Consider the following 27,315-nt stretch of genomic DNA (forward strand, 5'->3'; position numbering starts at 1 on the left):
AGGACCATATACACGACTTGTAACTAGGCACATACTGTATCCTGTTCTATTTGCTGCAAAAGAATTCTTGTTTTAAGTCTATTTTGGGAGGGGTGTGTGACTCTGTTGTTGCCAGGAAAGGCCTCCGCAGGCACGTGTGCACCTGCACCATGCTGATGCCCCCTGCATTTTGGATAAAAGCATAAAGAGGTTCAAAAACTCTTCTCTACCAATATTTGAATTTAACTGGGGTTGTAATGTGCCATCAATTACTTGTGGGGAATGTTTGTAGTGAAATAGTGATGAACAGGTGATTGTCACACCTACCCACCTGTCAGACTTGGCCTTCAGGATGGGGACAGTTAAAGGTCTGGCTTACTGGACCTGAAAGGTTATTCACTTCTGTGTGGAACTGCATTTGTTCTGTCTTAGGAGAGGGAGAATGCAGTATAGTCGAAAGTGTGTTTGAGGTAATGTGAATGCTCTCAGAGAGCTCGGAGTCCCTGAGCATTTGGCAAGAACAGTTCCACAACAACGAATACCAGCTGTGCAGTAGGCTAGTTCTGATACCGACCTTCTAATATTGATTTCTAAGATGACAACATTTTATTTATTTCACACAGTTTATGTGCTCTTGTTTGTAATTTAGCACCCAGTTTGGCAGATTTGGTCATCTGCCTTTGTGCTCCTTCTGTGATCATAATTGCGAATGATAATTCTAGACATTCTTGAAGTAACAAAACTAGCTAGATGTTTATATAGCATAACAATGTGCACTTGCATGCAAGGCTATACTTGTATGTGAAAATAGTTTCGAACAACAAGAATTGCTGCTCCCATTATTAATTGCAGCTTCGATAAGCGGACACCAGGAGACCCTTATTAGTGGTCCTTGTTACCTTTGGAGCTTTGTGATCAGTTTGCAGTGGTTTTGTGATTACATAGCATTTATTCAGTTAAATTTCTTATACATTTCTGCCAACAGAAACATGACAACTGAAAAGAGTTTAGTGGCAGAGGCTGAGACTCCCAAGCAGCAGCCGCCAAAAGAGGAGGAGGTAGCTGCTGAAACAGGAACACAGGAAGCTTTCTTGGAGAAAGCACCTGAGGGGGATAATCAGTCAAAGAAGAAGCTAAAAGCATCCAATGGTGACACGCCTACACGAGAGGACCAGAGCAAGAACAAAGAGCGCACTTCTGAAAGTCGGGGCCTGTCACGCCTGTTTTCATCATTCCTCAAGAGGCCCAAATCTCAGGTCTCTGAGGAGGAAGGTAACGAGGCAGAAACAAAGGAACTTGGTGAAGGAGGCCAGGAAGAGACAGACCTCGATCTCAATGAGGAGATTCTGCTGAAAGCCCCAATAGCTGCTCCTGAACCTGAGCTCAGGACTGACCCATCTTTAGATCTTCACTCATTGAGCAGTGCAGAAACACAGGTAAATATGACACAAACTAGTTTTCTTTCTCCTGTTGTTCGGTCCCAGCTCCTGCCCACCTAGCAGTTCGAAAACACATCAAGTGCAAGTAGATAGGTACCGCTCTGGCAGGAGGGTAAACAGTGTTTCCATGCGCTGCTCTGGTTTGCCAGAAGCGGCTTAGTCGTGCTGGCCACGTTACTCGGAAGCTGTCTGCAGACAAACTCCGGCTCTCTCGGCCTATAGCGCAAGATGAGCGCCTCAACCCCAGAGTTGTCCGTGACTGGACCTAATGGTCAGGGGTACCTTTACCTTTAACTTGATTAATAGACATTCAAGAACATCCTGACATGTGTAGCCTGCTCATACACTTGTGACTTTAATAAGTAAATGTGACTAGAACTGCAGCCTCAGATTTGTATCCAGGTAAGTACTACTTGAAGTAAATCCATTGAAGTTAATGAACCCAATTTAGTCATATTCATTAATTTCAGTGGGTCTATTTAAATATGGCTAATGTTAGATACAACCTTTAGTATCTAATTGGTAAGAGGTTTAATCTATTGCAAATTGCAATACGTTCCAAAGATTAAGGTAAACATGTCAGCAGGTTCTAGTTTATATAATTATTTATTTTGTTAGATTTATATACCACTTAATCAAAAATCTCAAAGTAGCTTAATAAAAGGAAATTTATACAACATTACCTATATAACCAGCTTTTGGCATTTTATGCTCTTTCCCAGTTTCCAATTATATGTATGAATTTTAAAAATATAAAAAGCATTAAAGAAGCTTTTGAAGGCTTGCAAAACAACAACCCCAGTCCTCCAAACCATGGTCTGGAGGCTTGTGAATATCCTGTAGACCTTTATGCACCTTCTTCCCCTATTGTATGCTAATAACCCCTAACATCTCTTGGTTTTCTCTAACGTATATGAATTGTCAAACTGTGTTTAGAATTGTCTCCAATCCTTTAAACTGTGGCTGCAAATTAAAACATGGAGGCACGGTGCTAACTGTAGTTTGCTAGTTTTGGAAGTCATGGCCATGTAGAGTATGCTTATAGAAAACTATGGCTTATGAACCTAGCTTGTCCCCCACTAAAACAGAAAGACTAACCTTCTAAAATAGAAGCAGAACCTTCTCAGCTTCTCCTTGTGGCTATGCCCTATTTTTCTCTATGGGTTGTAAACATTTATGTTTTACTCAGAATAGACCCACTTTTGTGTTGTGGTTCAAAATTGCTAACTTTTATCCATTAATTTCAGCCTGCTCAGGAAGATAGAAGAGAAGATCAAGATCAAGATCCAGAAAATAGAGATCTTGAAATTAAGGAAGAAGGAGAGCAGGGGGAGCAGGTGGAAGAAAAAAAGGAGAATACCAAGGTGAAAGCAGACAAAGACTTAAAAGGTTCTCAGAAAACAGCCAGAAGGCCCAGAAACAACATGCACTGCAAGATTATTTTGCTGGATGACACAATGTTTGAGTGTTCCCTGGATGTAAGCATATCTTAATCTATTTTTATTATTAAAAAGAAAAATGATTTTAACACTATCAGAATTTATTAATATAGTTTAAAGAATACAATTTGCAGGTTTAAGATAAATTGCTTTAGTAATGTCTAGAAGATGATAAAAGGAGCAGTATTTTGTTTGGACTTTTGGCCCGCTTGATTTGAGGACATTATCAGGAATACTACTACTACTACTAACAATAATAGAATTTTACAGAGTGAAATTGAAAGGGTTCAAGTGTCAAGATGCATCACAGTCTCTCCTTTTCCATAAGATGATCTCAGGTTCCCTAGTTAAATCTCAGGGCAGATACGTATCTTGGCTGGGTTTTCATGACTGCTTGAGCAAAACAGTTACCTTAAATGATCCTGTATAATTAGGTCAGTTCATCCATGTACAACACTAATGATACTATTACTATTGCATAAGATTAGCTTCTGCCTGCTAATACAGCAGTGGCTTTACGTGAGTGTGGTGTTTATAAACTTATATCTTCATCCTGTGTGCAGAGCGTAGAAGGGGGTTTAGCTTCTTGCAATGATGTAGAAGCTACAGGACATGCTGCTGCATGTGGTAAGGAGCCATAGTTCAGCAGTAGAACACATGCTAACCTTGCATAAGGTCCCATGTTCACTCTCCAGCATCTTTGAGTAAAGGAACCCAGTTTGAAATCCTGGAGAACTTTTCTTAACCAAAATAGACAATGTTCTGATAGTATAAAGCAGCTATTTAGAGTATTTTTAATGGGGTCTGTTAGCTGAGGGCAAGGCATTGTTGGAGCATAGAAATTCAAGCCTTGGCAAACGAAGAATGTTGCTTTGCTGATTTATGTGTTTGGGGCTCCAGGTGACATTATTGGTTTGGCTCTTAGCCAAACACACATGTACAAACTTAGAGCGAACTGCTGGTTAAATTAAACAGGCTGTTTATTCACCTGCCTGTTACCTGGTTAAGTTGAATTACTCAATCACCACAAACTTGCATCTTACTTTCCACCATATCAAATAAATATGAACAGGAGTTTGGGGACCTTCTACTTTCTAAGAGAAGAGCTGACTAGTCAAACAGAACAGACGTTACGAGGGGACCATTAGGTTCTCAATTCTGTTTTGCTTTTATAAGGCAAGTAAGTATGTGTACATTTGCAGGAGATACTCATTAGTGCTTCATTCCCTTCCCACCAACCATTCAAAACCAGAAGCAAGACTAGTTAGGGAGGAAAGGCTTCCTTTACTCCTTCATTTGCATCACTACAGTATCCCTGGTTTGGGGAACCTGCATTTGGTAAAGTAATGTTCCTAAAATGGACGGAATTTCCTAGATATTTTCCTGAGCGGCATGAGGTCTCTCTTCTGCCAAAATATCCTTTTTCTCTTTGCATCCAAGTGAGCCATCTTAATGAAACAATCTGAAAGTGATCAGTGTTCATTTTAAGGGCTAATGATGTATAAGTCAACGCCTAAGGAAGGTAGACATACTGTATACAATAACTTTGTGGATGTGAACATTAGAATGTACAAAGCAAAAGTGACCACATATGACAGATTTGTGTTCATGTGCAGAAACATGCCAAAGGCCAGGATCTTCTTAAGAAAGTATGTGATCACCTCAATCTTTTGGAAGAAGACTACTTTGGACTGGCCATCTGGGATACCCCAAGCTCCAAGGTAAGTGGAATGCAAAAACAGAGAGTTCACCTGCTTAGGATTGTATGTTAAAGCATTTAATTAAAGAAGGAATTGTATTGGGAAAACAGAAATAAAACTTTGAAATGCATATTGAAAAGAAAGGTAATACCTACTTCTCTAGTCTGACTTCATACTGATGGAAGTTTGCACAAGCTAGCTTTAACACTGGAAGGTGCTAAAATATCCAGAAACCGCATAATGCTCCACACATAAAGGATTTTCTCGACAGTCAGTACCGTGGACAGCATCTCTCTCCAACTGTTTTGGAAATGCCTCTGCAGGGCAAAGCTGTACTTGAAGTGGGAGGAGAGACATCTTTTGTGGAGGCATTCTGCATTGTTCATTCTTATCCAATTAAGCCTGTGCTGTAGAATTTAATGTCACTTGGAGATTTTGATCCGATCATGCTGAATGATGGCATTAAAACTGGAGGCCCCATTGTGTTGCAAATGGAGTAGGAAATATTATGGTTAAGATGTAGATGACTCTTTAAACATGATATTCTGGGATGTCCAAGAGACACACAGCCCATAGATAGACTCCTGGAAGAGAGCACCTATAGTTGAAGATGGCTGTATTATGACTAATCAAAATGTCTTTTTTCATAACAAAAAAAAATTCCTTCCAATAGCACCTTAAAGACCAACTAAGTTAGTTCTTGGTATGAGCTTTCGTGTGCATGCACACTTCTTCAGATACACCTGAAGAATCTGAAGAAGTGTGCATGCACACGAAAGCTCATACCAAGAACTAACTTAGTTGGTCTTTAAGGTGCTACTGGAAGGAATTTTTTTTGTTTTGACTATGGCAGACCAACACGGCTAGCTATCTGTAACTGTCTTTTTCATGGCAATCTTGGATCAAGTTATGTATATCACCACAGATCTAATGAGTACAAATAAAGGAATTATAGGACCCATTTACTTTACCTGTGAGCTTGATGTTGCTGGCAAATTGTAGAAGTCTGCAGGTGGATCTTAGATTGATTCCTGCACTTGAAGTGAACACTGAGGACAACACCTCATAGTTCCATTCTCTCCATGCCCCTTTTGTCAATGACAGAAGGCATATATTCATGGGTAGTTCTTGTTGGTCATTTGAACAAATACGGGAATTGTAGGCAGGTATGCAACAGCTGCATGTGCAACTCTAATGAGCTTATAGTATGTATGTATGTATGTATGTATGTATGTATGTATGTATATAGTACTGTGTGCAGCAATAACATCTTTTGTTCTTGCATGTGAGAAATAATTTATTTCCAAGAAAGGGATTTTTCCCCCACACTGTGATCCAGAGAGCAAAAGTTAATAGTTTATCTTTGAAGCACTGGAAGAGTTTCTGTAGAACTTAATGCTTTCCTGTAAGAGAGCATTGTTTCCCACTGATTCCTGACATAATAAAAGGATAAATGTATCATTAATTACCCAGACTCCTCATTGTCTTTTTGATTAAGTCAGACAGAATGAGTTTTATGAATGCATGATTGCATTCAGAGACTGTACGGCCGTGTTTGGATTATTATTTTTTTTAATCGCTGTGCAAAGCCAACAGTTGCAGCATAAGCATTTGCATGTTCTAAAAAAAATTGCCTGGCTTGCAAAATTGCAGATCCACAACAGTTAATATGAATGGCCTTTGTGCTCAGTTGTGTGGATTCTGTAACACTTCAATCAATTAGAATGATGGCAAAGTACTTCATATTAAACCTAACCATAACTGTACCAATTACATGTAGAGTAAAATGTTGTGGGTTAAGAAAGATGAGCTTAAGGGATAAGTAGGCTATTCTTTCACCTCACTAGACCTGATTTCTAAATCCTGCTTAAGTCACGTGAAAATGAAACAGGTAACCTCATTCTAGTTTCTGTACACAGTACCGGAATATTGTACTGCCTGGTATCAAGAGCCAAAGTGCTATTATCAAAATGTAAATGCTTAGCAGTTTTGAGTAACTGATTTGCAGAGGCTAAATTCTTTATAATAATAACAACTGGGAAGTCATTCCAACTGAACTCAGTAAGACTAAATTCTGATCAGGCGTTTATAGGATTGTACTATTAATGTATTTACTATATTTACACTATTTGAACAAACCACAGTATAGGCAGAAGAAACAAAAGTGTTTTCTAAAGACAGCAAGGCTGCATCCTACATAATGCTAAGCCAAACTATGGCTTAGCATGAATGCGCTCTGGCTCCCAGGGATCACACCCATTTTGCTTCTCACTGTTCCACCTCCCCTTGGTGTAGCAGTTAAACCGTGTTTTGGCTTATTGTGTAGTCTGAGCACAGATTTGTGGTATAAGATCTCACAGTCATAAGCTGTGCCCAAGGTTTTACAGGGACATGTAAAAGTATGGCCCAATTAAATAAACAGTCCACCGAACCGCCATATTATGTTGTAATCACAAAATCAAGGCTGTTTTTTTTAATGGTGACCAGAAAAGCACTTGAAGTAGCATAAACTTTGCAGCTGACAAATTGGCTACTTCGACACATAGTGGTAAACCACAGTTAATGGTTTACCCGGAATATGCAAATCGTTCCTGCTTTGATCTCTTCCCGCCCCCATCTCTCTCTCTCTCTCTCTCTCTCTTTTCTCTCTCTTTCTTTCTCTCACCCCCCCCCCCCCAGTTAACTAGCAGGAGCAAAAATATCACAAGTGCTATATCACAAGCACTACATCACAAGCGCTACATCTGAACCAGGGATTGTGATTTGTTTCACTCCAAACCAACCAAGGTCCGAAGCCAAGGTTTCGTCTTGACTTGCTAATGATAGTTTGTTTTAATGATACAAACATCGATTCCTGGTTTGGATGCAACACTAAGCCAAGAGTCATAGTTGTTGCTCCTGAGCACTGGCAAGGAGCAAAATGGGAGCGGTCTGTGTGTTCATGATAAACCATTAACCATGGATTTGTATGCAGACACCGTGTGGAAATAACTGGTTCCTAAAAGATATTTCGAGTTAAGGGTTTTTTTTAATGACACTTTCCAGAAGCAATTACAGCTGCATGGATGTTCATTTTCCTAATTACTAACTTGCCTAATGCTGTAGTATGGCAGAAATAACTTTGAACTCACATTCTGTCAGTAAGCTGTTTAAGTGAGGCAAATTCAGAGAACTTTGAACCACTTGGAGCCCCACCAAGCATCTTGTAAGAGATTATTTATATATGTCAATCTTCAAGATTACTGTATGAGTTCATATTAGTGAAATATTATGGTTGTGAGCCAGGAAGACCAGATGTGCACCCAGTTCCAGTTGCCAGCCATAGAATAGTAATCTTAGTGACTGAACTGGGAACTTCCAAATGCTGCCAATGGAAAGATAGCTTTGTTTTTCTTCCTAGGGAGGCCTACTGGGCAACATCTTAGCTACGTTTTCCTTGCCAAGTAAATAGGTTTTATTTTGTAAGGTTTGGGTTCCGCTGGTTCTTAATTTGTTTTAATTTGCCACTTTTTATTATTGCCAGCGGGTGATTTAGGCTAGTTTTTATTCATCAAAAGCATAGGTATGTCTATGTTTTCATGGACTAGAGCTCTGTGTCTTTTATGTAATGAGTTTTTCAAATACTATATAATAACTCAATGTGAAGCAAAAATGGCACCATCCATTTCACTGGTAATTGTCCGGATTGCTACAGATGGTGGTGGTTGGGGAGTTTAATCCTTTCTTCTCCTGCTTGTGGTCCTGATAGAACCACTCCTCTGAAGTTGTATTTGTATCTGGAGGAAATTTTCCTTTGGTGGCAATGAAAGATTTCCTCCCAATGCACATAGCAACTTCAGAGGAGAGGGTTTTTTTGGTTTTTTGTTCATGACTACAGCATGGAAAAAAAGGATTAGATTATCCTCCCCGCCTGCTACAATCCCAATAATCATCAATCCCCAAGTAGCTTTGAATAACCATTTTAAAAAACCATGCATGTTAATTGCAAACCCACATTTAATGTTTGTTGTAGTCTGGCTGTCAGAGAAAAATTAACTGTGCCTAAATAAAACCATGGCTGCTTGTCCATAGTTAAATGCCTAATCTATTGATTATGTCAGTGCCCCCAAAGATCAAATTTTAATTAATCCTATATGCAGTGTTTTTGCAATCTAAGATAACCCAATTGGCATCCAATGATGGTTGCTACTTAACTCAGTGACAGTACATTTTCAGGCCATATTCTTTGCAACTGTTGTCAGACTGTATATGACTAATTGCTACTGTTTTCTTGCAGACATGGCTGGATGCTGCCAAAGAGATAAAAAAACAAGTTCATGGTAAGTGGCTCAAGTCTGTTTTTTATAAAAGAAATGGTAGATATTTATAGCCTTGGCATGCAATCAAAAGAAGCACTCAGCATTGCTGGAGTTCATGTAAGGGTGATAGAATAGATCAGGACAAATTTAAACAGAGTGCAAGTCCTCTGTTTTCCATATTATGTAGTTTTTCTTTTAATAAAACTGTGGCTTTTCTGCAGGAGGACAGTTTGTATAGGTTATGTTTTTTAAAGTAGGAATTGTTTAAATTTAGAATATAGCAACATCATTGAAAATTAAGGGTGGACTTGCAAGTCACTTCTGGTTTAAACGCCCATTGTCAACACAGCTTGCATCCAGCACCAAATTTGAACAGTGCCAAATGAAAGCCACTGCTGCAAAGGAAAAATCAGGTGTGCACTCCCTACATTTGATGTCTCGTGAGTGATAGCTGGGTGTGGTCCACCCAATATGGCCTGATGGGCTAAACTGAGAGGTTTGGTAGGCCTGATTAGATCTGTAGGCTGGATGTTACCCACCACTGATTTAACTTTTCTTTATCTTGGGATGATAAATCTGCTCCAGTTCCCAAGTCCTGCTCCAGTTCCCAACTGCAAGTCCCTCATCACTTGGAGGTCCCAGCCGCGTCATAGATCCAGCCAGCCAATCTGCTGGCGGGGGGGGGGGGGGTCACCAAGCTCCCCCTACTGGTGGTTGACCCTTACAGGACTCCCTGCGTGACAGGCAGGAGTCAGATATAGTCCGATCAATTCCAGTGCCTAAGCCAATACCGCTCACATTCTGTAACCAATAAAGTTGTGGCCTAAATTTGCCCAATAGCACTAACCTAGTATCTGTGTCCTTGTGTCTCATTCATCAACGAGGGGGTGGCCTTGGGGTCTCGACACGCAAACTTGCTGCGTTTGTTTTTGTGTACAATCATAGGGTAGTGTACTGAAATGAAGCAAATACAAATTTAATAAAAACTTTACCAAATTATAGCTGGTACATAAAAAATCATAATGTAGTACAGCAGGGGAAAAGTCGTCAAATTAATCTAAACCACTGTTAAAAATTTCACAGAAGAGATTCATATTTACTTGCGTCAGTGTGGAATGAGTTCCATTTATGTGGAGGAGCCCACTACTGAAAAGCCCTCATGGTTATGGGCCAGGATCTACTAGAGCAGGGGTTATCATCCTCTTTGGGTCCATGTGTATATTTGCAAACTGGATAAACTGTTATGAGCAACATACACACTGCAACTAAGCAACTATTCTATTGGCTACAATAGAATGTTTCTTTCAAGACTTATTTCAGCAGGGGGAGGAAAACCTATGGGTGCCAAGGGAGTTCTGCAGGTGTGTCTGTAGGTACCATGTTGGTGACCCCTGCACTAGAGGAACACATAGAATGGTCTTACACTGAGTCAGACCATTAGTCCACCTAGCTCATCTAGCTTTTGTCTATGCCAACTGTCAGTGGCTCATCAAGATTTCAGAAGGGAGTCTTTCCCAGTCCTACCTGGAGATCCCAAGGATGTCAGGGAACCATTGCTTTGTTGAAGGTGAGACATACCAGTGGGACTGTGTTCCTAATGTCATATTCATTGTGTTTATTTTTATCTCATGATATCTATATTGCGTATTTAATATTACTTGAAAGCAATATTATAAAGGGAAACTCACAACAAATCTGGTTTTAATTGCAGGAGGCCCATGGGAATTCACTTTCAATGTCAAGTTCTATCCTCCGGATCCAGCACAGCTGACAGAGGACATAACAAGGTCTGTAGTGCTCTTAGGAAAGCTAACAATCAAGTAATGTTGTAATTTAGGAAAGTGTAATGGGAGGCAGGATATAATTGTGACAAATAATGAATGAAATTATAGGATAAAACAACTGATAAATACTCATCAGGATTCAAAGAACTGTGTGCTTAGTTCCAGAAGCCTAAGGACTCTAAAACTTGCATTTCTGTTTGACAAGCTACATTATGACGCATGACAAACAGCTTTGGAAAAGAGAGGTGTTTGAAAAGCTGTTTGTGATACGCTGTTTTTGAATATTTATTATTTATTTAGTTCATTAAATTTATACACTACTTGATTGTAAAAAAACCTCCTCAAAATTTCTTATGAAAGATAAAACAGTAAAATCAGTAAAAAAGTTACAACCCTGTGTATATGTATGTAGAACTAATGACAGGGAATCCCAAATTCAAAGAGTTATTACATTGCTTGTCAACTTAGTAACATGACTGACTTAATGTCTGGTAATAAGGGAACTCAGTGGAGCATTTTAGAGATCTTGGAAATAGATTGTGTCCCTGTAAAAATAATACCTTCTTTAAAAAACAAACTCCATTCTTTATACTAGCTTACAAACCCATTCATACTTCCAACTTTAAAAAAATGGGGAAAACTGGCCTGTAAAAAGGCAGTTGTGAGCATGAGAAATTTAAGACTGTAAACCTCTTTAAGCTCTAAACATGCAATGAACAATGGATGATATCCAGTCTTTCACATGAGTGCTGGAAAGAACAGGTGCTCAGTGGCATACCTCTGACTGCACTGTTGGATCTGCAGGTCCATGTCCCATGCTAGGGAAAGTATCTCTGGATCTTGCACTTTCCGGGTGATGGCGTGGTGGCTAAAAGGTAGCAGGAGGAGGCTGAGTGGCTTGGCGGCTTGGCTGCAGAACTCAAGAGGGTTCCCTCTCCAGGTGTGATCTCCTCTACCAGATGTAACCAGGATTCATTGGGAACGTCTTAGACAGGAGTAATTTGTGTACAAGGGCCAGCCCAGACCCGAGAGGCTAGTTTCATTGCTAGGAGGCACAATTGCAGAGCAACAGTCAGTGATTTGAGGAATCCATCAACCCCTGGGAAAAGAATATGGTGCTGGCTGCCCTGCACACCTAGTGTCCGCTCCATTTGTACACTCAGAGGCTTCTGTAGCCCATCTTCCATTTTATTGGATATAGGATCTTGCTCATTATACAGGTCCAGTGTTATTTTCTTGTTGAGGAACTTATTTTATTTTTCTGCTTTCAGTCAGCTGTAAATAACGGAGGAGAAAAGAGACTGAGTGTTATGCTATGTAATGATAATCCAAGTGCCTGTTCCAGATTGTGTAGTATGAGCATCCTCGCCTGATTGTTGTTGTCTATGTTAAATACAGACAAACAATACTTTATTCATGTGGGTTCCCTGTCCATATGGCCTGGTAGAATTTGCAGTCATATGAAAGTAGGGGTAGACTGTTCCAAGCGAGAAGCACACTAACATATTTCTAATGAAGAACACTGTTGTGGTGCTAGCCAGCACCAATGTCCACTGTTTTGTCATCAGAATTTGAATTCCGCATTCTGAGGCTTTCTTTTCCTCCTTTGTAGGTACTATTTGTGTCTCCAGCTAAGAAAAGACATTCTCAATGGACGGCTTCCTTGCTCCTTTGCTACATTAGCTTTGCTGGGTTCTTACACAATCCAGTCAGAACTAGGAGACTTTGACCCAGATCTTCATAGCCCAGATTATGTCAGTGAATTTAAGCTGGCCCCAAATCAGACAAAGGAACTGGAAGACAAGGTCATGGAACTACATAAGACCTATAGGTAATTTTAAATTTAGCATTTTTGTATGACTTTTTAATGTTTACATTGTTATTAGCTTCATTTTATTGATGCTTATGATACATATTGCAAACCTCCCTGGGATTTTGGATCAATGAGGGGCTGAATAGAAATTGAAATAATAAAATTAATATGCTAAAAAGAAATTTCATATAACCTTAAAGGGAAATAGGATCTATGCAAAAGAAAACTGTGAATAGGGGTGCAAAAATCCAGGTCCCCAGTAACAATTGGTACCCCAGAAACTAAGCCTGATGACTAGCATTGAGACTGCTGCAGGGGTCAGGAAGCAGATTTTTCTTCATTTGTTTCTTGTAAGTCGGGGATCGTCAGTATAGTGACCTCCTGACATTGTTGGACACCAACTCCCACCATTCCTGACCATTGGCCATGCTGGCAGCAACATCCAGAGGGGGCCATATTGGCTTTTCCTGTTCTAAGTTGCATGCACCAAAAATAAAATAAAATTAAAATAAGATAAAGTTGAAGAACGTGCATGTGTGAAGACGTGTACAAGTATTTGAAACCTGTTCTGTGAAGTAGCTTCCGACATTTGCAAAATACTTTCAAGGCCTTCAAACATGCCCCCCCTCCATTGGAGATTATCTTTTGTCCAAAACATTTCATGTGTGAAGCATCCCTTAATTGTGCTACTGTTGCGAATTATTCAAACCCCTGTGTATGGATCTTCAATTGGACTTATGTTTAATTAACATAAAAAAAATGACACGGAACTTCGCACTGGGTGTGATTTAAGACTCACTTCTAAGCATCTTTGATACTTGAGCTTGGTAAGAAATATTTTATAACAATACTTGTTACAGTTACCCTGAAGTGTATTTTGAAACTCTTTTCAGTAATAGATTGTGGCTCAATTCTCAATGCACCATATGGCTGGAAGAGACGTCTCATACTGTTAGGAATAACTTCTATAAATACACCAGTCCTTCTGTTCCATGAATACACAGCAAGACTAGAAAGGAGGTGGGAGGTTTAAACATTTAAACAAAGCATCTGTGAAGCGCTGTCTTGCTGTACCACTGAGATGAAGTTTGTTAGTAAAGTTCAAGACAGAAAACAGCCTCATATTGAGCATAAGTTCACATAACTCCATATTTACTTGTCCCTAGCATGTCTTTTCCCTTAAGTGATTTCATATGCCCTTGCTTTTAATTTTCAAGAGCTGCAGCTTAGTTCTAAGCCTGGTTACTCAAGAAACTGGCACTGTGTTAAGTGAAGTCCACTCCCAGGAAGCCATGCATAAGTTTGTAACCTTAACTGATTTGTTGATTTATTACTTTTTTTTACTCCCCAACTGTTCCAGTGTTTTTATTGTACACATATCTGAGATACATTTTTCTGGTACCTTTTGGCGATATGTTTCTGTCTTCTTTAGTTTGTCTAGTTTAATTTGTTAACCACATTCTTGCAAGCTAACCGCTTTTGGAGAATCTGTAGCAAATAGATAATTCCTAGGATGTTGTATATCAATAATAATTATTATTTTAGAAAGTTACCATTCTAGTGCTAAAGAACTCACTGAAGGGTTAAAAAAACAAGAGATTTGCAGGATCCATTTTTTTTATTTCTTTTGATAAATGCATGTACTGTAGTATCTGCTATTGATTTGTTTTTTTAAAACCACCCTGCGAAATAAGCAAATAGTGGGCTTGCTGTATCATTTTCCATTATATTTCTGTAGATGTATGACTCCTGCTCAAGCTGATCTGGAATTTCTTGAGAATGCAAAAAAGCTGTCTATGTATGGAGTTGATCTTCATCACGCCAAGGTAGAAGAAAATACTTGTTTCATATCATAATATTTTTACTTTTAATGTGCAAAGCCCTTGGTTTTCATCTTCTCCCTCCTACTCGATACCGTGAGTAGGGAGGGTTCTTGGTTTTTATCATGTTCCAGTAGGTGCCCCTCAGGGTCTAGGGTCCCATCCAGAGAAGTATAAGTCTTCTCCCAAGATATTAATGAAGGAGAGCTGGAATGATGTTTCAGCAGTGTCCAAAACAAGCAAAGGACCCTACTGTAATCCATAGACAAAGGCACGTAACAGTCCCAGGTCAAATCCAGGCAAGGATACAACACAGCAGGCAGAGGAGACTAGGTTCAGGTTCAAGAAACCAGAGACCTATGTTGTTTCCAAGTCAAATGGACAGTGGCCTCCTGGACCACAGCTGTTGTTTCCAGTCTTGCTTGCTCTCAATGAGACCTATTCTAGATCCATAGACACATGCTGTGTTGTTACTCTTCAACCTGGACTTGGACCTTTTGGCACTGGCATTCTCAAGGGCTAGGGGTGGGATTTTACTTCCTCCTCTGACAACACTGATGGTTCTTCAGCAAATCTCCCTCTGGAGATTCCTTCCAGGTGATCCTCAGCACTTGTTCCAATGGATCTTGCCTCCTCCCCTATATCTTTGATGTATAGGGTGTTGGGTTTGTTCTCTGAGAACTATCTGTATGGTACTGGTTCATGGCTAGGCATGACAGTTTTGGATTATTGCAACAGAGGTTGAAGCCAAGGAATTCCTCATGTGATCTAGTTAATCTAATCATACTTGGAATGGGTTTACAGCCTGAAATGTGGTGTCCGCCCTACAGATGACAGAGTTCATACCTCATTCAGAAATAACATTCTTGACCATTTAAAAATGGTTGCTATGTATTTGATGTTTACAACCACATAGTAACCAAATCAGTATATCTTTCAATTTATAGATAAGGGTCTGTTGGATACTTTGGGGTGAATTCATTCCTATGGAATCTGCTGTCCCATTTCATTCTGTAGTGTATCTGAGTGACTGTCCCACAAATACATAAGCTGCAATCCTGTACACACTTAGGAGTAAGTTCCATTAAACTCAATGGGGCTTACTTCTGAGTAGACATGTATTTGATTGCTAGCCTGTACAACCTCATTCTTCTCTACCCAAAGGAGGGAGTTTCATTAGAACCCATCATTGCTCTAAAATCTCTTGGATTCTGCAGGAGATGTTCCATCATACCCAGTTGCTTTGAGTTTGTGAGACCTGCTATAGGGCATGGAGCATATTATATGTATTTTATTGGCCTGTGTGTATTATGCTGCTAGATAAAGTTTTTTAAAATTGGCTTTTTTATAGTTGATTGTGCATTGAGTAGGCTTTGGTTCAGAAAGGTGAGTTGTATTTTCTGAAAAGATCTAAATTTGTCACTGTGTGGCAGAATAATCTTAATAAGATGGTCAATAAAAACTCGACTGGAAAGATTTTTAGTATTGATGCTTTTGTACTGAGCCAATCATTAAATAATCAGAGCACAACTGTGACTGCTGGGTGTCCTAGTATCCTAGTTTCTTCAAAAAAAATTAGCTTGTCCGGGGGTGGAAGTTTTTCACTCATCTATTCTATTTCCACTTGAATCTTTCTATTTTTGTGAGTAGAAAAGTCAGTTCCTGGTAGTGTGTAGCCTAAGTACAATTTTCTTTCTACCCTAGAACTTATAAATAAACTTGCTCATGGCCTTTTTGTCATTGCTCTTCCGTCTGGGACAGTGATTCTCAGTAACAGGACCTACAGAGGTCCCCCTGATAATCAATTGTTTGAAGATAATGCAGTACAGGACACTTAGGGAGAAGCGTTTTTCACATAAGAGGTAGTGGAAAGAGTTGTCATGTCTGCAAATACATGTTGGGAGGAATGCTTAAGCAGTTAGTGATTTCTGGCTGTTGAATGTTTGAAAAGTGGGGAGACAGATTCAGTAGCATCATAAAAATAAAGTAACAGAATATCTCACTACGAATTCTGGGGCCTGAGAAATGAGTAAGGGGCATAGAGGGCGAGTGCTTTGAATGCTGCAAAGTGGATTTGCCAACATGTGTGAAGTGTGTTCCGAACTCTGCTTTTGTAGGACTTGGAAGGTGTGGATATTACTTTGGGAGTCTGCTCCAGTGGCCTTCTTGTCTACAAAGATAAATTGAGAATCAACCGTTTCCCTTGGCCCAAAGTGTTGAAGATTTCCTACAAGCGCAGCAGCTTTTTTATCAAAATTCGACCTGGCGAGGTAGGCTATGGACTCATATACTATTTTCATTCCTTTTTTAAAAATCTGACTTATGTCTAAGAAAAATATTGACAGAGCAGAAGAACTGTTCTCCAGATTGTCCAAATTGTATTGCAGTGGACAGAGGTCTAACGTGATAGTTTTCTGGCTTGATTCTTACAATGCACTTTATGTGAGGCTGTCCTCGAACATAGTTTGAAACTTATTCTGTACTGTTGCTCTCTGCAGCATGAACAATATGAAAGTACAATTGGATTCAAGCTTCCTAGTTATCGGGCAGCTAAGAAACTGTGGAAAGTTTGTGTTGAGCATCATACATTTTTCAGGTATGTTTCTTTCCCCCCATCCAATATGACAAATGGTGTGTGTGTGTGTGTGTGTGTGTGTGTGTGTGTGTGTGTGTGTAAAAGCTGTGTTAAGTTTTTATTCCAGTTGTTGGCATACATTGCCAGGAGTTGGGAAGGAAGCCTCTAATTTGCACAGAATTGTTCAGACAGGAAAACAGGAACATAGGAAGCTGCCTTACACCTAGTCAAACCCTTGGTCCATCTAGCTCAGTATTATCTGCACTGACTGGCAGCAGCTCTCCAGGGTTCCAGGCAAGAGTCTTTCTTAACCCTACCTGGACATTCTGGGGACCTTCTGTATGCAAAGCAATGTTCTGCCACTGAGCTAAGCCCATTAATCTGCAAATGCGTAATAAAATGTAGGTAGTCAACTTTCACCATAGGAAGAATGAAGAAATGAGAATGTGGTAATAGGAATGAGTGCTCATAAAGGGATTTCATTAACTGAGGACCACTGTGGTACAGTAGAGTGGATGAACCAGGGATACCTGGGTTCAGATATTCCACATGGCTTTCTCAGAACCATCTTGGATGAGTCATTGTCTTCATTCAATGTAATGCTAAGATTATAGGAAGCTGCGTTATACTGAAGCAGACTATTTACCTTCCTCGGTATTGTTGACATGGACAGGAAGTGGTTCCCCTGGGTTTCAGGTAGCAGTTCCTCCCAGCCCTTCTGCATGCAAAACACCTGCTCTACCGCTGAGCTGTGGCCTTTCCCCATGGCTTGCTACCCTAAGTGCAGCTGTTTATTTTTCTCATATGAGTGAATGGTACTCATGTGTGGGGGAAATATAGGGGGAGCACTTGGTGACACCATTGGGGTTGTGATGGCCACCATGGTCTAACTCATACAATTTAAGTTCCTATGGGTTTATCTTATGCAAATAATTGCCACCACGCTGGATCTTATTTGACTTGTCATTATTGGTTTATTGGTTGGAGATGAGTAATGTGGAAATATTCACATGCATTTTAGGCTAACATCCACTGAAGCAATTCCCAAGAGCAGGTTCCTGGTACTGGGTTCTAAATTCCGATACAGTGGTCGGACACAGGCACAGACAAGACAAGCTAGTGCCCTGATTGATAGACCTGCACCACAGTTTGAACGGACAGCAAGTAAACGGGCCTCTAGAAGTCTTGATGGCGGTGAGTATCTAAACTTCCCTGCTTTGCTATAAAAAAGGTAAAGGTACCCCTGCCCGTACGGGCCAGTCGTGTCCGACTCTAGGGTTGTGCGCCCAACTCACTTAAGAGGCCGGGGGCCAGCGCTGTCCGGAGACACTTCCAGGTCACGTGGCCAGCGTGACAAAGCTGCATCTGGCGAGCCAGCACAGCACACGGAAACACCGTTTACCTTCCCGCCAGTAAGCGGTCCCTATTTATCTACTTGCACCCGAGGGTGCTTTTGAACTGCTAGGTTGGCAGGTGCTGGGACCGAGCAACGGGAGCTTTGCTATAGGGACCCCCTTATACCAGTCTTAATCTGTAGATTTTCTGTTTACAGATTCTGCTCAGAGCTTCAGTTTAATTTGGTTTTCAGATGCTCATATTCGTTTAAAGGTTTTTTCTTTATCAAGTGGTGTTTTCTTTTAAAAATTATTAAATTAATTTGTTTTACAAGGTTGTCCATCGTATATGCCCTAGGGGAAGAAAGAACGTAGAACTCAGTAACTTATACACAGTTCTTACCACATCCTGAACACATGGGTGCCACTGCAACTCCATTCCTTCTCTGTTGGGAAATGTGAGGAGCTGGTTTCTAAGAGCATTGATGCTGGTGTGAGGAGAAGTCACAACATAGGCTCTTCACATTTGGTCCAAGGTTACATGGGACAAGGCATGATTGGGATTGTAATGAATCCCAAGTTGATGAGATAATGTAAGAACTGGACTCTAAAATTCTGAACATTCATAAAGGTAGCTTTTATATTATCCCCCCAAATTAAATGGTGTGCGTTTGAATGCACCCTGTTAATTCTAACTAACAGCTGTACAATTTGAGATAAAATTGTAAACTATTTTTGAATGAGGCAAAATTCCACTTTCCATCATTGCCCTGCTGAAACTCAAATTGAAGAACCAACAACAAAGAATAAGAGCAAACAATAATTATATCCAGACTAAAATCTACAATGTTCTCTTTATATATACTATATCCTGAATATTCTGTAACATGTACACAATTTCTTCAGCTAAACGTGGCTCTCAAAAAATAGAGTTCAAACCCGTAGAGGAGGAGAAGCAGGAGGATGTGGTGTTGGTTGGGGTTCCGGAATCAGAACCTGTGGAACAAATTCGAGAGAAGCCAGGTATCGCTGTGGGTAGCTCTGATTCTCTCTCTCTTCTTGCCTCTGCAGTGCCTTTTCTATCCTTTCATGAGCTGAGACATCTTATCTGAATCTGAAATGCTTCGTATGTTCTGGCACCCGTTTTTCCCCCTTCAAAGAAATAAAACAATGTCTTAACTGGTCAGAACACAGTTGGCCACTTCTGTACTTCACTCCGTAAAAGCCCTTGCATCAGCAGTAGCATAGATTTCAGAGGGCTGGCAAAAATGCTTTGCACTTTGAATTAATTGTCAGGTGACTGAAATACAAATATTTGCTCATGCTGTATCAAATTGCAACATAATGGAATGGAAAGAAAAGAACTTGAGATGGAGCTGTCTCCCCCCACTCCTGCCCCTCACCACCCCACATCTGAATTCTCAGATTGAGAGCTTTCTAATTGCTGTGCTGGAAAATAATAGATTTGCAACCCTAAAATTGTATTCAAACTCTCCCAGGTGTATAGGACACACTTGCTTCTTTCAGTTGTTTCAGAATTAATGTTAATGAGGCCTTAAGTTTCTTACGAAAACTTAAGTGTGTCTCTAAAGACATATAATTTTTCATAATACTTTCCCCAAAAACTGATACTTAGAAACTGCATAGCTTCTCATCTAATATACATTTGCATTTGCTATATTAGCTGAGCACATTTCTGTCATAATGAAAAGACTCTTACAATGGGTCTTGAACTAGTTTTCAGTTTGGCTTCTTCACGCTAACCTTTCATGTTATTCTGTTATATTCTTATCAACAGGATCTAGTCAGAGCATTCTGCTTATTGGTATTGGGAGCTCCTCTTTAGCTTTATACAAATGAAGTAGGGTTTATCCCTGTACATTTCTTTCTGCATGAATTCATTTTAGAAATCTAGTGGGTTTTTTTTTAATTATTTGAGCACTGGAGAATCATTTCTTGCACACAATATTAACATTGCATACTATAAGGCTGAACAAAAGTACTTGAGAGATGTGGCCTCCTACAGAACAACATCTTAGCTGATACAAAAGCATGCTCTTTGTACTTATTTTAGTGTGCAGTTGGTGGAGTTGTGATGGGGATCTAACTTCTTAAGTGACTTTAAACAAACTGTATTCTCCTCAGATGTGTGCCTCTGTTGTAGATAAGAACAATATAACCATAATGATTGTACCACTAATACACTAAATTCTTCATATAGGTAAAAAAAAAATTTTAAGCTCTGCCTGTTGGCTGACTATTGGACTTTCGCATTTTAGAGGGAGGGTTGTATCCAGTGCTAGTCATACTCAGAGTAAACCCGTTGAAATTAATGGACATGACTAATATATCAAGTGTTAGGATTGTCAAAAGGCAGCAGCCGCCTTGGTAGTTCTTTCACCCTCAGAAGTTTGAAGGTTGGTGATCCAGGTGAGGACATTTTTGTGGCAGCCTCTAATCTATGGAATTCTCTCCATACAGAGGTGCAGCTGGCACTTTCACAGTATAGCTTTTGTCATACGCTAAAGCTCCAGCTCTTTACCCTGGTCTTTGACACCTGAGAAAGAGAGATATTTTAGGACCCACACCGTTAGTCTGAAATTATTTTTTAAAACTGTGTTTTAATAATGTATTTTTATATTATTGTAGCATTTTCTGGAACCTTAGGGTGAAGGGTAGGTAAGAAATCCAATGAACAGTAAACACCGACAACGACAACAACTTATGTAGGTCCATTAATTTAAATGGGTCTGCTTTGAGTAAAGCTTTGATACAACCTAGAGGGTTTTAAAAATTGAAATCTTACTGGCGGTTTATTAACTGTGCAATTCTTCTAGCGAAAGATACGCTTGAGAATTTTGAAAAAATAGTGACTGAGGAAGAGCTGAAGTTTGAAGTATTTAAAGTTCCTGTTCCAGAAACAAAATTAGTGGAATCATTAGAAAAACAGTCAGGTACAAGTGTGACAGCTTCTCATATGAGTGTGGTTTAACATTCCTTTCTGCTTTCTCCCCCGTTGAGAATATTAAGATCCTAAAGGCTAATATCAATAATATAAGCCCCCACATGATAGTCGCTGAACTAACCATACCATACACAAAAGTATGCAACCTTTCTAAATAAATCAATAGCAATTTTATGCTGTATCTGTCTTTGTGTAGTGCATGATTTATTGAAACATATTACTGGAATCTTATTTTTAAAAGCTTAAGATAAGGAATAATAAATACTCTGTAAGGTTAGCATTCAGGCAAGGCCAGATTTGCCAGCAAATGTAGTCCTAGTAGTCTTTCCCTTTTATTCTTAACAGTTTTAAAATGAATGCATAACTTTTTTTAGCCATACATGTTCTTGAAAAGTTTGACATAAGCCCAATAAAAGAAGAGGAGAAGGAAGAAAAAACAATTGTGGTGCAGAATCTAGAACAAAAACCTCTATTACTTGAAACAGTTCAGGAGGAGTCAGGTATAACAGTGATAGCTTTTCACACTTGTGTGGCTAATATTTTCTCCTTTGTAGTTAATACACTCTCTCTTGCTTCTACCACCTAAGAATTCACTAGTGCTCACTGCAGTGACAAAAACTTACTAGTGGCATGGCACTCTCACAGAATGGTATGAGATTTCAAAGAAGCAACAGCTCTGTTGAGAACTGTTAAAGAAGAATTTAAATTACCATCATTCTTTAAGCACCAAATAGCATTGTGAAAGTTAGGGAACATCCATAGATAGCAGTTTTGAAAAGGGCTGTATGTAGATTGAATGCCATTCTAACCTTTGCAGAATGCATGCTCTGGCGTGTTTGTGTTTTGCCTTTCCCTTGACTTTACGTACTCTAGAGAAATTGCATGATCAGTGTAGGTAAGCATGACCTTCCAGTAGTAGCAGAGTAGGCCCACAGTGTGGAGGGAAAACACAAAAGGTTCCTGCCTTTTGGGATCCGTAAAGAACTTAACAGGCAGAGGAGGAAGTGCATGATCCTACAGCCTGCTCACAATTTCTTAACCATACTTAAAGTGCTTCTAGTTAATGATAAAGAGTGCAAGACATAGATTGGTGTCCAAGATCATACTTTAACTTGAGTAGCTTAGTTTTTGATTATTAAGTATATTTAATTGATTAAACATGTACTTGGTATTTGAATTTAACCTTTGAAAATGTATTTTGTGAAGGCAATGGCTCTTCTGGGGGGACATATACAATTGTGGGCTGATAAGAATTTCTCGGTGCTATTAATTAATACTAATGCATTTTATGTGTTTTGTGTTGGGGGCAGGAGGTGGTACTGCACTTGCACATTCTCCTGCTTCCTTAGCGGTTTTTCTTAGCGCCCTCTGACATTGTTATTGTGCGGTGCCCACCTGCACTGCAAACATGTCAGCAGCCCAATATCATGTAGGAAGAGTCCACATTGTGTCACCTCCTGATGCAAGCATTGACCCAGTTTCCAAGAAAGGTTTTGTAGAAAGGTGGTGTAGATTCTCCCATACAACCTAGGGCTTTTGATGCTATCCTCACAGCACAGGAAAGAACTGCAGTATTGCAAGTCACATCACAAGGGCCATTAGTGTTGAGGCCTGTCCACCATTTTAAACAAACATGTATATAGTCAACAAGTTCATATTTTCTTGGGTCTTGGGTTTTGAGTGTATTGGTATTAGGTAAACAGCAGTAATCTGGCTTTTGTTGTAATATTGGTGATTATTCACACCACAATTAGCTGTTTTTATAAAAACAGCATTTGAAATGTCCAAGTGCTTTTACAGTGTGGATTTAACTAGCATTTTAAGTGTGTGGCTCTTGAGTGATATCTAATTTTGGTTTCTTAACTTTTATTCAACACATGCTAAAAACAAACTTAGCCTTCCACATTAAACCAGTGCCAGCTGCTTTGCACTTCTTTCTTTTGCATTGCTGTGACTCCTTTCCTCCTGGTTTTTTCATTCTTTGGGGTCGGATTTTGGGGGTTTGCCTCACTCTCACTCACTCTCACTAAATCAAAATATATTTCTACTCAGCAGTAGCAGTGGTTACACCAGACCGAAGCCCACGGCCTACATCTGCACCAGCTATTGCTCAGAGCCATGTAACCGAACCAACTCCTTCAGTTGTATCTGAAAGCAAGGTGCCAGTGGTCACTAAAGCTGAGAAGGAGAGAAAAGAGGTACAACACGAACAAACTCTGCCAGAGAAAACCAAAACAGAGCCTGCTGAAGGATCCCAGGTATGTTAGACTACCAGTGTTAAATTATATATTGTTTGCTTGTGTGTGAGAAAAATATAAGGTTGAAGGATCCTTTATGTTCATCTCAGTCAGGGCCCGTCCAAAACACCTAGTTGCCAAAAGCAGTCAGTAAAGGTGTCTCCTTGGCTGACCAAGGAAAGTGTACCCTTATTTCCTCTTTGTTCTGTATTCTGGACGTAGGTTAGAGTTGGAATGGCAGATTACACTACTTGCCCAGCCCTCCTGTCCCTGCCTCCTGACACAGGAGAAAGCTCAAGCTGAACATTTGTCACAGTTGTCCTCAGTGGCCAAACAATTCCCACTGTGACTAATATGCCATCTGAACCTTGTAACCAATACTTTCCAGTAGTCCTTTCTCTTTTCCTGCCTGACTATTCTGCCTAGGTAGGGGGATGACTATACTTTCCAACTCTGCATACCTGCAGCTGGAGAGAGTTGCTCACCCTCTGGCTCTTCTGAGAACACAGAGTCTTTGGGTTCCTTCCAAAATGCCTGTGCTCTGTCAGAGGGGTCTACTCTGGTATTCACTGTGGCATTTGCAATCAGTTTGGCTTTATTGGTGTCCCAAGCGACTTTGTGAGTTGCTTGTTCTGTCATACTTGTTTTGATCTCAGTGCTGCATTTGAAAACAGTGAAACATATTTTACTCCCATTGAAATCTGTAGGAGTTAAGGAGAAAATTTTGTTCTTAAGTCCCATTAATTGTGGCTGTACTCAGATTTCCTTTGGGCTTGGTGACAACACTATTGTGATGAGAGGCACAATCTATTTTCTCCATGAAAAGTTCTGATTTTTACACTTGTTGCAAAGATATGCAACACTTTATACGAGTGTATAGGGACTTATTTGCTATTAAAAATTATGGCCTGCTAGTAATCAAACCCAAAATGTATGGCTTGATAATATGACTTGTAATGACATGGCTTGATTGCCTTTGCAATTCTACTAATTCTGGTCAGTGATTAGGCCTATTCTTGAGCTGAGCTTGTGCATTTACTGTTGCTGAGGTTTGAACTCAAAATCTTTCAGCACCTACAGAACGTCAGTTTATTTGCTTTCCCTGAATTAACGTTCTTTTTATGCTGACAACTAGTCACAGGTTGATTGTCATTCTTTACATGATATAAGAAAATAAATCCTCCATGATAGAGGCTTCTTAGGAGAGGACTACTTTAGCATTTTTCTGCTCATCTCTTACATATATTTGTGTAATGTACAGTAGAACATACACTTCGTTTGTTGGTGTGACTTCAGTTAACGGCCGTATGGTATAGTTCTTGTGTTCCTATAGTTGGGAGAAAGTGGAAAAGACAAATGAAATGAACAGGGCTTTGTAGCATTAATTCTTAAGCCTTTTGGAAGAGGTTGGGTATTTTAAGCTTAAAGAATAATCAGGGGAGGGGAATAGGCAAGAGAGGTTTTTGGAAACAGTGTGAAATTATTTTCTCAGTTTTGGAACTTGTGGGTCATTGAATGATTATGATTGCTAACAAGTTCAGGACACTACAATAGGACTCCCTACGATTTGCACTGCATAATTAGCAGATAATTCATTGTCACCAGATACAATGATATCAGGGAATGGGCCTTTCCATTGATCATATTCTACTTGTGAGTCCTGTGGAGCATTTAGCTTCCCACTGATGAGTCAATTCCAGCAAGGCATTTTTATGACCCAACAGGAAATCTGAGAGCCAGTTCTCAGGGTCATTTTCATCTCCATTACAGCGCTTTCCAAGTGATTTGTATGGAGATGGTCACATAAGAACCAGAATCTCCATTGATATACGTTTTCAGCTATTGCAATACCAGCTGAGAAGGCATTTTCAGTGGAGCCAGAATTGACAGCATGAACCAGTTCTGTATTTGTGTGTATATCCGGAAATAGGAGTAATTCAGATAAAGTCAATAAGTTGACAGATAGGAACGAGTGGAGTTGATAGCACCACCACACAATGTGCATTTATTTCAATCATTGTATCCCAAAGGATCATGTAGCTAGATTTTCACATAGTAGGGTTTAAGTCTTCTTTCCTCTACCTGAAAGAGCATATCCGTGTACATATATCATGCTTCTCTGCAAACCAGGCTTAAAATTTGGGAGAGTTTCACAGTTGGTTTATGGTGCAGCACATGAGTCCACTTTCAGATTGTGCACACAAAAACTTTAATACTAAAAATATCCAGTGGGGCTTGCAAGGGAGCCTCTCCAAAAGCTCCCTCGAAATGTCTATTAGTATATAACTTTTAAGGAACAGTTAGATTGTTCCTTAAATATGTGAGAAGAGTTACTGCCTTGCGTATATTACTCTTAAACTGGAGATCAAAAGGACTAGACAACTACTTAGTTATTTGTGATTATATTGATGTTTATTATATGATCATGTGCATGATGTTTTGAGTTCGATTGCTTTGTGGTATTTATTCACAGCTCTTCCAAAGCTGCATACAAATAAAATAAATAGTTCCACATGCTCAAGGAACTTGAAGCAGGGCATGTGGCAAACTGTTCGGGGTGGGGGGAGAGTTTAGGCAGTATGTTGTGATATTCTTTCCAGTCTTCAAAGGGAGAATAAGTGAAAAAACACACTGGATGTGTGCAAGCATTTAGGCATGTTTAAAGTAAATTTTGGGATCTTTGGTATTGATTCTCGGTAGTGGCGCCCGTCCCGTGGAACGCCCTCCCATGAGATGTCTGACTTTTAGAAGACATCTGAAGGCAGCCCTGTTTAGGGACGTTTTTAATGTTTGATGTTTTGTCGCTTTTTATATATATTCTATTGGGAGCCGTGCAGAGTGACTGGGGAAACCCAGCCAGATGGGTGGGGTATAAATAATTTATTCTTCTTATTATTAGCATTATTAAAATGTATTAACCCTTAATTTTGATCAGAGAGTGGATAGGAAAATTGAATCTAGAACTTGTTCCAAAATTGTTTTCTTACTGTATTTTATTTCTCTCTATATATTTTATTTCTGAAAAATATCTATAAAAACATTCTAAAATGTTAAATTGAAAGTAAGTTATGGTGAACTAACAAATTGTCACTGTAAAGGTATGGTGTCACTTATTTCTGTAACTCTTTAAAATCTGCATGTTACTTAATGCATGCTTACAAATGTTTCAAAAACGAATAGCTGTTTTTGAAACAAACCTGTTTCCAACACCCTACTAACAAAGCAAAAAAATGTTTTTGCCACTTTATTTTTTTAATGTAGGTGGGGAAAGTGCATATCGAAGTGTCAGTACCCACCACAAATGGTGACCAAAATCAGGTTTGTCTGGTTAGGTTGCTTGTATTCTTTATTTTATTTTTTATTTTTAAGGCTGAAAGATGAAAGTTCCAAAATAAATAAATGAACAATTTTTTCCTCCCTCTCCCCATTTTTTATATAATCTATCACAAAACAGCAGCGTGCAGGAAAAGAGGAAGAACCAATAAGAATGAGGAAGGTTAGCTGTTTCTTCACTTCCATCAAAGCAAAATTACCATCTCATTCATGCATATTTAAAAAGACAGTGTCCTGGTTGCTTCATGTGCCTTTTAAAAAATCAGTAGCTGTTAATTTATAAGACAGGCTACTCTGTCCAGATGATTTGGACTAGATTTTATATGTTGCCGATAACAACTTAATTCTTGGCTCCTTATAAAAGTCTAGTCATCCATCCATGAGAACTGTGAAAAGTCAGCATTTAAGGAAGTGAAAAATGCTTGACTGCAGAAGTAATATAAGAAGGAACAGATTAAAATATTTCAGATTGCATACATATATTTAAGTATATCATTTATTAATATTAATAAATACAGATTTTAACCCAGCAGGACATTCTGATGTCCCATGCAGCTGTATTCCTCAAAATGTATTGCCTTCCACCGAAAGTATGCAAT

The 27,315-nt window shown here is 39.4% G+C and overlaps 1 protein-coding gene across 19 annotated transcripts in view; it reads left to right on the forward strand.

The window, feature by feature from the left end:
• The window catches only part of EPB41 (erythrocyte membrane protein band 4.1), a 92,807-nt gene that overhangs the window by 22,169 nt on the left and 43,323 nt on the right, over positions 1 to 27,315 (forward strand). For 5 of the 19 annotated variants that reach the window (XM_077932013.1, XM_028742812.2, XM_028742829.2 and 2 more), the window contains exons 2-17: positions 965 to 1,415; positions 2,666 to 2,896; positions 4,474 to 4,578; positions 8,834 to 8,876; positions 10,567 to 10,642; positions 12,252 to 12,470; positions 14,191 to 14,278; positions 16,390 to 16,542; positions 16,771 to 16,868; positions 17,869 to 18,041; positions 19,088 to 19,204; positions 21,019 to 21,135; positions 21,521 to 21,646; positions 23,199 to 23,404; positions 26,645 to 26,701; positions 26,838 to 26,879. In XM_077932013.1, coding sequence (XP_077788139.1) covers positions 965 to 1,415; positions 2,666 to 2,896; positions 4,474 to 4,578; positions 8,834 to 8,876; positions 10,567 to 10,642; positions 12,252 to 12,470; positions 14,191 to 14,278; positions 16,390 to 16,542; positions 16,771 to 16,868; positions 17,869 to 18,041; positions 19,088 to 19,204; positions 21,019 to 21,135; positions 21,521 to 21,646; positions 23,199 to 23,404; positions 26,645 to 26,701; positions 26,838 to 26,879 — 2,302 coding nt within the window. The remainder of the gene's footprint in view (positions 1 to 964; positions 1,416 to 2,665; positions 2,897 to 4,473; positions 4,579 to 8,833; positions 8,877 to 10,566; positions 10,643 to 12,251; positions 12,471 to 14,190; positions 14,279 to 16,389; positions 16,543 to 16,770; positions 16,869 to 17,868; positions 18,042 to 19,087; positions 19,205 to 21,018; positions 21,136 to 21,520; positions 21,647 to 23,198; positions 23,405 to 26,644; positions 26,702 to 26,837; positions 26,880 to 27,315) is intronic. The other 14 variants (XM_077932017.1, XM_028742835.2, XM_028742838.2 and 11 more) reach the window with 8 other exon arrangements.

The sequence above is a fragment of the Podarcis muralis genome, chromosome 7 (assembly GCF_964188315.1).
Source record: "Podarcis muralis chromosome 7, rPodMur119.hap1.1, whole genome shotgun sequence".
Classification (NCBI taxonomy): Eukaryota; Metazoa; Chordata; class Lepidosauria; order Squamata; family Lacertidae; genus Podarcis; species Podarcis muralis.